The sequence below is a fragment of the Nelumbo lutea genome, chromosome 5 (genome assembly GCF_056320005.1).
Source record: "Nelumbo lutea isolate HS-2025 chromosome 5, American lotus-T2T, whole genome shotgun sequence".
Lineage (NCBI taxonomy): Eukaryota > Viridiplantae > Streptophyta > Magnoliopsida > Proteales > Nelumbonaceae > Nelumbo > Nelumbo lutea.
The window spans coordinates 43,278,808-43,293,377 of record NC_142688.1 but is presented as its reverse complement, the minus strand read 5'-3'; the positions used below and the strand labels follow the sequence as shown (position 1 = coordinate 43,293,377).

General features: G+C 37.5%; 1 protein-coding gene across 3 annotated transcripts in view; it reads left to right on the top strand.

Annotated features, from left to right (window-relative positions):
• The first annotated feature begins 596 nt into the window (after positions 1-596).
• Positions 597-14,570, top strand: part of PIE1 (SNF2 domain-containing protein / helicase domain-containing protein) — a 40,499-nt gene continuing 26,525 nt past the window's right edge. For 2 of the 3 annotated variants that reach the window (XM_088946405.1, XM_088946403.1), the window contains exons 1-9: positions 597-1,266; positions 6,655-6,753; positions 8,171-8,264; positions 10,586-10,666; positions 10,817-10,924; positions 11,200-11,280; positions 11,380-11,468; positions 11,621-11,760; positions 11,833-11,894. In XM_088946405.1, coding sequence (XP_088802531.1) covers positions 8,205-8,264; positions 10,586-10,666; positions 10,817-10,924; positions 11,200-11,280; positions 11,380-11,468; positions 11,621-11,760; positions 11,833-11,894 — 621 coding nt within the window. In that variant the 5' untranslated portion in view covers positions 597-1,266; positions 6,655-6,753; positions 8,171-8,204. The remainder of the gene's footprint in view (positions 1,267-6,654; positions 6,754-8,170; positions 8,265-10,585; positions 10,667-10,816; positions 10,925-11,199; positions 11,281-11,379; positions 11,469-11,620; positions 11,761-11,832; positions 11,895-14,570) is intronic. The other variant, XM_088946404.1, reaches the window with a different exon arrangement.

Here is a 14,570-nt window from a genome sequence, read left to right as displayed (position 1 = left end):
TTTTCCATAGTTGAGCTTTTTCTTGGAATCTTCACCCCACCACAGAAACCATCTCTTTCTCCCCTCCATATTTGTCTTCGTGGTTCAATGAGGAATGAATTCCCGTTGGTTTAATCTTGATTCTTGAGGAAAAAAATGATAAACAATTTTTTATTTTAAAGGATATTTTTGATATTTCAAAAAGTTTTAAGTCGTAAACATCATCATGTGGTATAAATAACTGAAAGACTTCTAATAATAAGGATTAAATTGGACGTTTTGAGAGTTCGGGTAAGTGATGCCAAATCTGTTCTTTCTTCAAAATTTTCATTTTTCATTTTTCCCATTTACCTTGAATTTTTACAATAGTTTACCATTTTACTTGGACGGCTTTGAACCAGTCCGGCTCCCGGTTGATTGTCGAGGATACACGTCGATTGATCCGCGAACCGCGATGAACGGTATCCATCCTCAGATCAGATGAACTATAGAACTCTTTTGGTACTAGACTCTATAATCTACGGCTCTACGCAAACCATCTCGAGCCGAGCCGAGTTATGCCAAGTCTTGTCAAGCCTCATTTTGTTATATTCATGATTAATGATAAATGAGAAGATAATTAACAATTTAACATATCTCGATCTCCAGAAAAAACACAGGACTGGTAAAAACTAGAAGGCGTGAACTAAACCCTACCTTCCTCCTCCTTCTCCTCCTGTTTCTCTCTGCCACCCGACCGCCTCACCTTCGGGCTCCGGCAACAAGTGTCCACCGCCTCCCCGTCGATGGCGACCAACTATCTCTTATTTTATTCGCTGTTACCTTCCTCTGCGTTTCTCTTCAGGAGGACGTAAACCATTTTCTTAGCCATTTCTCTTTTCATCTCAGCCAGATAGTTCGATCCAGAACATAAAGAGGAGATAAAAGAGAAAACTTCAGACATTTCAGGGTTTCTACAAAATATTCCGTGCCTTTCTGATTATAAATGCAGTGTAGAAGAAGAAGGGGAGGATTGAGAACGTATACGGCTGTTTGAATTTCCGCAAACGTGTCATCTTGAAATTCTACTCTGTGTTAGGTATAGTGTTCTGCTAAGGAGAAGCGAGAAAGGAAGGAGAAACGTGCAGGAGCGACCTCAACAGACGACAGGAGTGGAGGTTACAAGTGGAGTCCTCTCTCTGTTTTTCTGTCCTCTTCTCTTCACAGTCGAGCAAAACCCTAGGATGATGATGAAACTCTAGCGTAATCTAACTGTTGCCCTTGGAATCGAACTTACATACATACCGGGTACAATACTTATTGCTCTTCTCTCTCTCTCTCTCACAGTAGAATCTGAATTCGGGGGGGGGGGTTGCTCTCTGACGGTCTCCATTTTTTCAACCAGGAGTCTGACTGCTCTATTAGACTTCCCTCCTCTTTCGTTCTCCTTTCTTCATCTTTACATCTGGGTTAATCACTTCTGACCACATTTTAGAGTGTGTTTAGTTCTGTATAATCTGAATCTCTTAGCCTCTTATATTGAAAGAGAAGGGTTTTTTTTTTTTTTTTTTCATCGAAGTTGTGGCAGCTAAAACAATTGATTAGAGAGATATATGATAGTTTAGCTGATCTTTCGAGTACCATGAACCTGAAATCATTTCCAATGGTCAGGTTTGATTCAGTAGTCGTTACAAAATTTTACTGCAGGTTCATGTAACAATGTATCAGAACCCATATAGTTGGGATTGGTCGTCGTTAAGTTGGGTTGAGTTTATTACCCCTCTACACTCGGCAACATTAAATCCTTGACCATAAAATTCTGTGAATTCACCATTAAATCCGCTCTGTGGTTACTAGTTAAATTGCTTTAAAATTCCCTGTCAACATTGACGAAGAAGCAATCTTACCTGCATATGTTTTCAGTTATTGCTTTCTATCTAATGGTCTAGGAAATAAGCGTGGGCAAAATACTTTACCAAGGTTTTGTTTGGATGGGAACCACCTAAAGGTTCTAGGAAAAAACAGTGCCACTTGGTATTGTCAATGCCCACTAGGGTACCTTTTTTGTTTGGGTAAAATCACTATGTTACTGAAATTATCGCAAGGTCTGGTTGTATTCCCAGACACGAGGATATGATTTTGAAATTTAATGGGGATGGAATTGTAAGAGAAACATTATAGCATAAATAGCTCCTTGGAGGAGTTTCAAAGTAAAAATGCTGCTAGTTGTGTCCTGAACATGCTTAACACCAATCCTGTTCAACTGGTGCGATGTAAATTATCTCATTAGTTCTTCATGGACCTTTACTTGTCCTTTTTCATTATGAATTTACAAATTGTGGAAGAAAGCTGAAATGCCACCATTGAGGAGGACATTACTTTGTGGAGTGAAGATAGAAAGCCTCCATGTTCCAGCTTATTGAGTTTCTACTTACCAAAATAGAAAGGTGTTGAAATAAAAGATCTGTAAAATAAAAGAATATTTCTTGAAAAAGAAGAGAAGAAAGGAGAAAAGGAAGAGAAGAGATTTGAGAGAGAAAAGAGATCAATAATGCTGGCCGCCCTCTTCACTGTTATTTATAGTTTGAAATAACAAAGAGTACAAAGACAAATATGCCCTTATAGGGTGGCTAACACATAAAACAGCATAAAACAATTAAAATAACTGCTTAAAAAGGACCTAACAAGAGTGTTGTGGTCCCCACTTCCTATCTAAACAATAAATAATAAAAAAAACTATCACTATAGACTACATGATTTGTCTAAAACCTCAAAATTCCCCCTCAAGTTGGGAGTAAATGTCACACATTCCTAACTTGCGTAGATTGTATTCAAGCTTATTCTTTGCAACCCTTTTGTTAAAGACATCAACCAATTGTATTCAAAGGAGACATAAGGCAAGCATACTTCTCTTATGAAGTGCCTATCAACCTCAATGTGTTTAATCTTGTCATGCTGAATTGGATTGTGGGCAATATTGATTGTAGCTTGACTATCACAATATCATGGGCTCCTTAGCTTTTATTTCAATCTCACTCAGTAGAGATCTCATTCAAAATAGTTCTGAAACACCATGAGCCATAGATCTATATTCAGCCTCTGCACTTGATCTAGCCACAACTTACTATTTTTTACTTTTCCATGAGACCAAGTTTTCACCCACAAAGGTGGTGCATACCCTTGATGTAGATCTCCTGTCATCTAAGCAACCTGCCCAATCTGCATTTGTGTAGGGCTCCAGTTTTAAATTTTCATGGTTTGAGAAAAGAATTCCTCTGTCAGGATGTTTCTTCAGGTATGCAAGTATTATCTTAATGGCTTCCCAGTGCTGAACGTGAGGAGCATGTATATACTAAGCTCACAACACTAACAACATAGGAGATGTCTAGACGTGTCATACATAAATAGAGTAGTCGACTTACCATCCTTTCATATCTTCCCACATCCTTAACCAACTCACCATCCAAAGCATTAATTCTATAATTTGGGTCAATAGGAGTATCAGCTGGTTTAGTTCCTAGCTTCCTAGTCTCTTGCAATAAGTCTAACACATACTTCTTCTGAGAGATGAAAATCCCATATTTGGATCTTGCAACCTCAATCCCCAAAATGTATTTCAATTCATCTAGATCCTTGATCTCAAACTCTTGCTGTAGTGGCTTCTTGAGTGCATCACTCTCTTTCAGATCATTTCTCGTAACAACTATATCATCAACATATACAATCAATACTAACAAGAGTGCATCTCTCCTTTTTGCAAAGAGAGTATGGTCGGATTGAGTCTGTGTGTACTCAAAATGGGTAAGTGCTCATTTGAACCTGTCAAATCATGCCCTAGGTGACTGTTTCAAGCCATATAGTGACTTCTTCAACTTGCGAGCTTTTCCTTTGCCAACATTCTCATAAAAACCATCTGGAATGTCTATATATACCTCATCTTACAGATCACCATTAAGGAAAGCATTTTTAACATCAAGCTGGAATAGAGACTATGAATAGGTAGTTACTAGGGACAAGAGAATCCGAACTAAGCTCAACTTAGCAACTGGTGCAAAAATATCCAAGTAATCAATACCATAGGTCTCTGTATGTCCTTTTGCAACCAACTTTTCCTTGTACTTCTTTATGCTATCATTAGCCCTGAACTTCACAGTGGATACCCATCTGTACCCGACTATCTCCTTGTATGTAAGAAGATCAACTATTTTCCATGTCTGATTTTTAACCAAGGCTTCCATTTCTTTTTGCATAACTAGTTTCTACTCAGGTTTGGAGAGAGCCTCACTAACATTCCTGGGTATAGACACATAATCCGAGGAAGAAAAGAAAGCATGGTAGGGGGGTGATAAGGCACTATAGGAGAGGTGGTGTGAAATGCAATGGGTTGTACACTTTCTCTTCCTTTTGCGGAGTGCAATGGGAAGATCAAGATCAGAGGGATCAACTGCCACAACAGTGTTAGGTACAGAAACATTATTATTGGGGGAAATAATAGGCTTAGGTTGAAGAGAAATACCTGGAACTGTATTAGTCAAACTTGGATTCTCAGATGGACTAATCGAGAGGTGCAGGTTCTTTTATCTGAGCATGTGTGGAGTCAACCCTCTTTTGGTGGTGCTGATAGACTTGTGAGGCTGACCGTAGTGGATCGGGCAGTGGGACTGTAGTTGCTGATGGTGGAATAAGTGTATCAGATGAAGGGACAAATGACACCGAAAGAGGGACAAGTTGTGAATTCTCCTCCCCAAATCACTCCTCCTGAGGAGAACTGCTCAAGAAAAGAAAAAAGACTCAAAAAGGTAGCATCCATAGTAACAAACCTGCTCCCCGACACTGGATTGTAACAACAATATCCCTTTTGGTTTTGAGCATACCTAAGGAAAACACATTTCTTGGCCTTAGGATCCAATGAGGATCAAGAATGTGAACAAAGGAGATACACCCAAAAACTCTTAAAGGTATATGAAATATCTCCCCATTGGGAAAAAAGCAATTGAAAGGTGCCTTAAACCCCAAAGTGCGTGAAGGAGCACGGTTAATCAAATACACGATTGTGACAAATGCATCCCCCAAAAAACAAATAGGAATTGAGGCACACACCATAAGGTTCTTTGCCACTTCCATAATATGTCTATTTTTCCTCTCTGCTACCCCATTTTGTTGCGGTGTGTATGCACAACTACTATGATGAATCATACCATGCTCCAAAAAGTATGAGAACAAGTCATTTTCAAAGTATTCTCTAGCATTTTCTAATTTAAATACTTTAGTCCTCACTCCAAATTGTGTGAGAACCATCTGGTAGAACTGTCGCACCAAAATGGGTATTTCATCACATGATCTCATCAAATATATCTAAGAATGCCATGTATGATCATCCACAAACAAGAGAAAATAACGCTAACCACCCATGGAAGAAATGTGGCAAGGACCCCATAAGTATGGACAATATCAAAAGCAAAGTAACTTATTTTATTACTTCGTTTAAAAGAATGTCTACAATGCTTTCCCAACTGACAACTTTCACATTCCAAACTAGACAACTGAACAAACCCAAACAACTTTGGAAACAAGAATCTCAATGAAATGAATGAAAGATGATCCGAACGATTATGCTAGAGAATAATATCTGACTCACTGACTCTGATGTCTGATCCACTACTATTGCTGCTATTAACATGATGGCTCTGATGTCTTGGAATCTCATCTAGAAGGTCGACTCCATTCACCTCATGACCACTCTTAATCGTCTTCTTTGATTCCAGATCCTGCAAAATACAATTACTAGGAAGAAAGGTTACTAAATAGTTCAGATTTTTTAGCAGAGGGCTTACTGAAAGAAGATTAGTGTGGAGTTTAGGGACATGTAAGGCAAAGGATAAAGTAATGTCATTTGGCACTCTAAATGTCCCTTTCCTAGCAATGGGAATGTGGGAACTATCTACTGTAGAGACTCTATCTCTACCAGAGCACAATTGGTAAGAACAAAAGAGGGTAGATATATTGGTCATGTGCTCAGATGATCCTGGGTTTATAATCTAGGGAGGTCCCTCCTTACCTAAGGTGGATACATGATTTGCAACTGCATAAGAACTACTTGTATGAGCAACGGAAGTAGTATGGTTGGCTCTTGCATTGTTCTGCCTATCTGAAGAACTAGAACTCCGCTCCGATTCGCTTACTTCGCTTGCTCACCGAAGCTCCGAGAACCCCCTATTTGCTAATGTTGTTCATTCATTCATTCCAATAAAATATCTTCTTAAAAGGCAATTAAAGTTATAAAATCATTATTTTTCATGTGATAAATAAGAATTTCAAAACCTAACATAGACTTGTTTGGGCTTACCTCGAGGGGTGTGGTACTCAAAGAAAAGGCAAAAAGTGCAAAATTTTAGAAAGGCGCATGCTTGGGCTGAGGCGCAAGGTGCATCAGGCGCACCAGGTGTGCGCCTAGGACCTAGGCGAGGTGCATATCCCAAAATGCGCCTTGCCTGTGCACCTAGGCACACCTTTTTAAATCACTGGCCAGCCCTTTGTATGATGAGTTATATCAGCATTTTGAACGCTTCATTCCTTTTTTCTTAAAAGTTCTTGCATTTGTTTCTTCTTATAACTCTATAGAACTGTTGTTCTAGTATAATGCACATGATCTATTTATTTTCTTGTACTAAGGGCAATAACTGATCTGAAAAACAGGTTAATGATATTTGATAGAGATGTCCAAGAAACTCCGAAGAGAAGAAAGTGGTTCCATATCTGAGAAGCATATTGACAGTATGACTTGCACAGGAGAAGGTGATTAATATTCTCCCCACTTGTTGGGCAAATAACACACACATGAGATCAAGTTTTCCATGATCTTTCTAGCATTTCTTTGTGTTTATTATCTCTAAAGTGGTGTTCCAACAAAATGCTTTAACTTTTGGAGGTGAGGGGCTGTTCCATATGGCAATAGAAGGGAAAGCTTGAGATGGTGAAATTGATGTGTTGTCACTGTTGTGTTTTGAAGAAGGATGCACACGAGTAGATATTCCCCACTAGAGCTGAACAAGGCATCCCTGAGATAACTTAAAAGATCCAAGACTTAACTCAATATTGATTCCGGAGAAAGAGAGGCTCAAGGGTTGGTTATCCCACCATATTTTTTCCCAAAATTTCATCCTTGATCCCACAATGGGTCATATTAAATGCAATGCATAAACAACAGGTGAGTTGCTACAATGGCTTCCCATGGGCATTGAAGGGGGAGAAGGATAGCTAGAGCAGAACCCAATCCATTAGCATTTAAGCCATACTTGGTTCTTGATTACCAAATGCTGTAGGGAGTTGAATTCAATGGGAAATTTCTATAACTGGTCGCCCAACAGAGTAGTATTCTTGTCCCTTATCCTTCTCAAATCCAAGTGTTTTCTGGATCTACATACTGGACTCCTATTAAATAGGCAGACTTATAATATTTTGGTTCTCTGACAAGTCTCAATTTTCTTTTCAATTCTTCTTACTACCCTCATGGGGGCTTTGAAGACTGAGAGAAAATATATAAGGAGGTCGGAGAAGGTGGAAGTTATGAGTTATTCTTTCCCACAAAAAGGAGATGTAGTTTTTTCTTTCAGGTCTCCAATTTCTTAGTAATTGTCTTCACCACCACATCCCACGTAAATGCCTATGTATTTAACTGGCAAGGACCTAACTTTACAGCCTAAAATTGTTGCACTTCTCTCCAGGTCTCTTTCATCCGAATTAATCACTATGAAATTGCACATTGAGAGATTGATGTTCAGAAAAGGGATTTTAATGAGACTAGACCAAAAAGTTATTGTGTGAAATTTCAAGATATGATCAAGCAGTGTATTCTTATGAAATCCTAGTTGACTAGGATTTTTTTTGATAATTTAGTTGACTAGGATTTTTTTTGATAATTTAGTTGACTAGGAATTTTCTTTTTGTATATTTGCTCTTTTTTACTCTCTTCTTTTAATCATCCAAAATGTAGGTAGTGATTTGCATCATTTTGGCTGAGTATTATGCATATAATGCATTACTGAAAGCACATCTTTGAGCATCTATCTTGTGTCAGGCATCTTTTCATCATCAATACATTTGCTTGCTTTCCTCCACCTTAGTGCTTCAGTGGTGTTGTTTGTTGCGGAATGATCTTTTCTGAATTTTATTAATTGCTGTTTTATTATGTTTTCTTTTTGCCAATATACAGATCCTTCATGATATAAGTATTTGCAAGGTTAACCATGGCCTCAAAAGGTCCTAGATCCAGGCTTGATCATGATACAAGAGCCAGGCGTCAAAAGGTTAGTTTGTGAAAGTTCTTATATAGTTACGTTTTTTTTTTCTTCTCCCTTTGGAAAGATGATTGTTCTGCTTTTCTTTGCTTTGTATGTTTGGTGTTTTTTGGCCTCTTACTGGAGCCTTTTTCATTGTCTTACCTTTGTATTTGATCGTTTTACTCTTATCACCCTTTGGTTGATAAAGTTTTGTTTAGTGGAAACTAAAATAAAGTGTTTTCATTGCCGCAAACTGCCTTTAACACTAAGGTCTAAGTTGTTGGCACTCTTTCCAGAAGTCAAATGCTCATTTTCCCATTAGTTAACCGACTTAAGTCCAGGATGTTCCATGTGGATAATTGACAATGATCTTCTTTCTACCCAAACCACCAGTAGAGCAGTATAGCAAGGCATCCAGAAGATGAAGATCCAAAGCTCATTTTTTTTGCACGGTATCTCCCTGAAATTTGTTAATGGATCCCGATTCAGATTCTGGTTAGATACCTAGTATGGAAGTAGTATTCTAGCTGAATTATACAAAATTGGCCTCTACAACCTAGCCATCAAAAAAGGAAGCTAGAGTTGCTGATATGTTTTCTTTGGATGGCCCTAATGGAGTTTGGGCTCCCAAATTTAGAAGGGACCTTTTTGATTGGGAGATTGAGAGGTTGTTAGAGATGCTTAGCCTTCTCCAGCAATTTCATCCTGCTAATTATTTGGAAGGCTGCGGAACATGGAAGTAGGATAGGAAGGGAGTTTTCTGAGTCAAATCCATGATGCAACAATTCTCTTTTGACAGACATCCTTGATCCCTTTCCTTTTAAGACTGTGCCTGGAAAGTACCGTCCAAAGTTCACTGTATGGTTTGGATTGCAGCCTTAGGTAAATGCCTCACTAAAGACAAGCTGATTAGAAGAGGCATTATCATTGCTTCAGCTGATTGTGCTTTCTGCAGCTCAAATGCTGAGACAGCCGGCCACCTTTTTCTACACTGCCTTATAAGCAGATCCATTTGGGTTCACGTTCTGGGTAACTTTCACCTGAACTGGGTTTTCTCCATTCCATCTCTGCTTTTTGGAGAGCTGGTGCTTGGAAGGTCTGTCCAGCAATGGGAAGACCCTATGGTACATGATTCCAACTGCTATAATATGGCCTATTTGGATGGAAAAAGGAACAGCAGGGTGTTTGAAAACAAAGCCTTGCAAACTGATGGGATTATTCACAACATGGCTGCCAAGATTTTCTCTTGGGCTAAAGCTGTGCACATCACTACAGATTCTCTTGTAATTAGTACACTCTCTGTAATGCTTTGATTATAATACAGATTATTGTGCTTGTACAGTCACATCTCCGGGAGTTTTATCCCTCCCAATTTTTGGGAATACAAATGTACTTTACCTTTTACTAAAAAAACGAGTTTTTTATTAATCCTACATTGCAAGCTTTTGTTATGTATGTATGTATGTATGTAGCACCTAAAAACAGCAACAAGTACAAAGCTACATATTTTCACCCATATTACAATTTTGTAACCCCACCACCTCCCATAAGATTTCTCCTAAGTGTTCTCTCTTGACCTGAGAAAACTTGGGCAATATCAAAACTTAATCTGCCACAGATTTGCCAACAGCCACCATCAACTTGTCTGCCTTCCATTCCTTGTCTTCAAGTAATCGATCTTTTATTCCTTTCCTTCCATATATTCAAGCAAATAGCAAATGGTAGACAGTTCCAGATTATTCTGGCCATCTTACCTCCTCTGATTCTTGGCCATGAGGAAAAATTTTCAGCAGGTGTCCTTGGCTGAAAATTTCTAACCCCAAAGAGTGCCATGAAGAGGTTCTGCAAGAATATATTTGTCTTGGACTGACTGGTTCATCACTTCATCCAAGTAAACATGTGAAGAACTGCATGGAAATAACTAAGCTAAGTTGAAGAATTTAGATGAGCTTGGTATTTTTCCATTTGCTGAATTGTTTGGCTCTCTTCAGATGAAACATTGATTGGACAAATATATATAAAGTAATGCAAGCCAGGAATGTAGGAAGAACCTTTTTAAAGCTGGCCTAATCTCATTCAAGTCTGATGAAATGGTTCCTTATCTAATTTGGAATTCTGGATATCTAATGGATCACTATGAGCCATCGTATCTTCGGTTTTTCCTAGCTTAAGATGATTAATTTATTTCGGATATGTGGAAATAACTATTTTTTATTTTATTGCCCTATAATTTAGGCTGATACATTGGAAATACCCATTGTTTATTTTATTTTCCTTTAATTTAGGCTTTACTGCTGCAATATTTATTTCTGATGGATAGGGTTGTGATTGTAATTTGGCTATTTTAGGCACTTGAAGCTCCCAGGGAACCTCGCCGCCCTAAAGCTCATTGGGATCATGTTTTAGAGGAGATGGTTTGGTTGTCAAAGGCACGCATCTAGTTTTTATTGTTGCATCTTCTTGAGAATGATGTAATCTATGGAAATAATTTGTATCATATCATAATTCTTAATTATGCAGATAGATTATGCATGTGGGCATTATTTCTACATCTTGCTTACTATGCAACTGGTTGTCAGGACTTTGAGGCAGAAAGAAAATGGAAACTAGCTCAGGCAAAGAAGGTTGCAGTAAGAGCCAGCAAGAACATGCTGGACCAGGCTACAAGGGGCGAAAAGAAAGTGAAGGTTTGCTTTCTCAAACTAAAATATTATATAAAAATAAATAATAATAAAAATCTACAAAAAATGCCTTTAAAAAAGAATTCCAGAAAGTACTGCTAAAAAGTTAATCATTTATCTAATAAATTGAAGAAGAATAATTACCTACAAAGATATAGAAAGATCTCTTGGACCCCCTTATACACATTATCTTATTTTTATGTGATATAGTCTTAAAGTTTAAAGATTGAAGCTGAATCAAGTTATTGTTTTCTCATTTTTATTGTTCTTTTGAAATTCAGGAAGAAGAGCAACGGTTGAGAAAAGTTGCACTCAATATATCGAAGGATGTAAAGAAATTCTGGATGAAAATAGAAAAGCTGGCAAGTTCATAGATATGATAATTTTATAACTCAATCAAATGCCAATGATTTCCATTCCTAGTCTGTTTTAATGAAAACTGTTACAAAATGTGATTTCAGGTTCTTTACAAGCATCAACTAGAACTAGAGGAGAAAAAGAAGAAGGCACTTGATAAGCAGCTTGATTTCCTTTTAGGACAGACTGAAAGGTAGAAAGCTAATTCCATTTCTTTTAAAGCTAAAAACAAATGTGGCATATTTATGAGAGCATGGGTTTCAAAAATTTACTGCATTGTGCAATATCAGCTGGTTGTGCATATTGTATAACAACCATGATATGACAATTGCTGAATTGTTTCAGGTACTCTACGATGCTTGCGGAAAATCTGGTGGACATGCCATTCCTGTGTAAATCAATGCGTGGTTCTGCATTAGAACATCCCCATAATCAAGATAAAGGAGGCAATGAAGACCTTACTGGAAGCACAAAGCACACTGATGGTAAGCATAACTTTATGTTTGTCTCATTCAATTTGATATGACTTTCTCAGAAAGCTTACACATTTTGAGCAGAACCCCTGTCAGATAACATGGATGTTGATGGCGATTATGATATTAAATCTGAAGATGAATCAGTAAGTGTTTCTCTTCCATGCTTCTTCACTATTAATGATAAATTCTCCAACATCCTGGTAGTAACATGGATTTGAATGTATATGCATAAACATAATGAATCCATGTATATGTCAGACACCACTAATCTCACAAAACCGGATTCTGCTAGGGGCTTGTGGGTTTGGTGTCCCTTCTCTGATCTGGTTATGAAGAGAAAAAAAACATAGCATCTGGGGCACTAGGGCAGTATTTAACTGTAAGGTTTGGTATAGACAAGGTCCTAATGTAGTCAGATCATTATCAACGTCTGATGCTGACATATACATTGACTAGCAACATCAAGTTGTAAATAGATACTGTAAAATAAGAGAATGTATACCTAAAAATGAGCCAAAAAACCCACCTGCAAGACTCAAATGTACCAACTTGTTCCAACAGGCCATCTTAGCTTTTCTGCCATTACTTCAATCTACCAAAGTTGTCTATGTTTTATCTTCTCCATTTTCACTCACTTGAATAGATTTCTCAATTGAAACCAAGCACCATATCAACTCAATTTCTTCATTCACCTGGTCCTTCTCATGCCCAGTCCTATTAGTTTATTAGATGGGTTGTTCTCAGGATTTCTAATGCCATTGTTTTGGATTATAGCTTATAGGTACAAGCTAAACTGTTTCAAAACATTATATATACAACTTACAATATAAAAATTGTGTATTCAAAATCAAAACCAAAGTTCATTCATTAAATTTTAGCAACAAGCCAAGTGAGGTGTTCAATGCAATAAGAACCTTGCCCATAAGCCTAAGTGTGCATGATGCAGACCTTTTTTACACTGGAACCAATACATTTGGATTGTCTTGAGTATATCTTGATCAATGTTTTAAAACGTGGAGACATGATGTGAGGCATTTCACTGCCTAGAGGTGTGAGGTATAGTTCAGAATGTAAGAGGTGGAGGGCTCCTTAGGTGGAGGGGGTTGAGGAGGAAGAAGAGGGACAATCTTGTCTTTTTTGTTTCTTTTTTTTTCTGAAAGATGTCTTGTATTAAGAAGAATGAAGATACATCAGCACCCATGGCATAGGCATTAGGGGATTTTGGGGGCACCTTGCTTGGAGGCACACCTCCAACTCCAAGCATATGCCTCCCATGCCTTTTAAAACATTTTTATTGATCAAGGTCTCATTATGTTTAGGTATGTAACTTACCCTCTTCCTAATTGCTAGTCCGAATCGTTGCATTGCTATGTTGTTGATGGCCTAGCAGTTACTAATGCTATTGATGCTTTCTATGCCTAGAAGCTCAACTTTTCTAACCAGTGATTGAAAAGGCATGCCTTGTGCACGACTAAGCACACAAGCAAGGCGCATTTCAAGGTTTGCACCTTGCCTAGGTCCAAGCACAGCCCCTTTTAAAAAGTGTGCCTTGGTGTGCCCAAGTGTGCACCTTTTTTTTTTTTTTTTTAAATTCAGCACTCCTTTTTGTACTTTTTAAGCATGCACCTAGGCCAAGAAATAAAGAGATTGAAAGTTTTGCATACTTCAATTGTTAAGTACTGATGTGTTTTATATGTTTAATTTTATGCTTAGGTTTTTCGCTTTGCATATGTTTTATATGTTATGCTTATGTATCTTAATTTGAGCTAATAGACTTTTTAAACCATATATTTTAAAATTTATGTGTGCATTTTTCAACTAATATTGTTTTCATTATTTTTAAATTTTTTGCAACTTTTTGATTTTTGCATTTTATGTTTTTTTTTTTTTTTATTTTTAAATAACTTTGCTTCCAAAAGGTGTGCACCTCACCTTGTGCCTTGTGCCTAGGATGCAAAAAGCCCCTTCCACTTTTAAAACACTGTCCCTAACATCATTTCTATATTAGTTCCCAATCAACTAGACAATTGACATTGATTGCACAATGGTTCTTCATCCTTTTGATGATGATACCCATCACCAAAACCTCAGGTTCATTAGCAGCCTCTTACTATTGCAGAATGCTCTTGTATGTATAACATGCTATTTGCAGCTATTTATGATGACTCCAATGACTCTGATTTCCTTGAATGGAGTAAGATGGTAATCAAGTTGGCCTAACATATCCACATCCCTTAAAATATCAAAGCAGTATTAAGAAACCTGGCAGTGGCTTCCTCATCATCTTAACGCTATTTTGATAAATCCATATCTACCATATATGTACCTAAAACAATACAATTTATCACATGTACAATAGAAGTGTAAGATGGTAATCAAGTTTGACTTAAATTTGACTTGAAAATCAAATAATCCACACATAATGGCTCTTTAACCTCTACATATGATAGAAAATAAGTTCAAATCTGAAACTTTGGGATTCATAATTCAAATTGTGAATCCTATAGTAAATCATAAGATTTTGACAACATTGGTAACATGCTGTTCACAGTGCATGACACATCCAGTAATTGAATGACAGTGGCTTCCTCGCTATCAGCAAGACTTAAACAGTAACTATCATGGTCACCTCCCAATGTGAATAGAATCAAGATGAACTTTGATGGATACAGCTTAGAGAACCCATGACCCTTTGGATTAGTAGGAGTTTTCAGGAATTGGGAAGGAAACATCAAGGTTCAGTAGTCACAGACATGTAGTCTAGATTCTTTTCTAATTTTCTCAGAAAAAAATCCTTGAAAAAATTCATCCCCGTGATG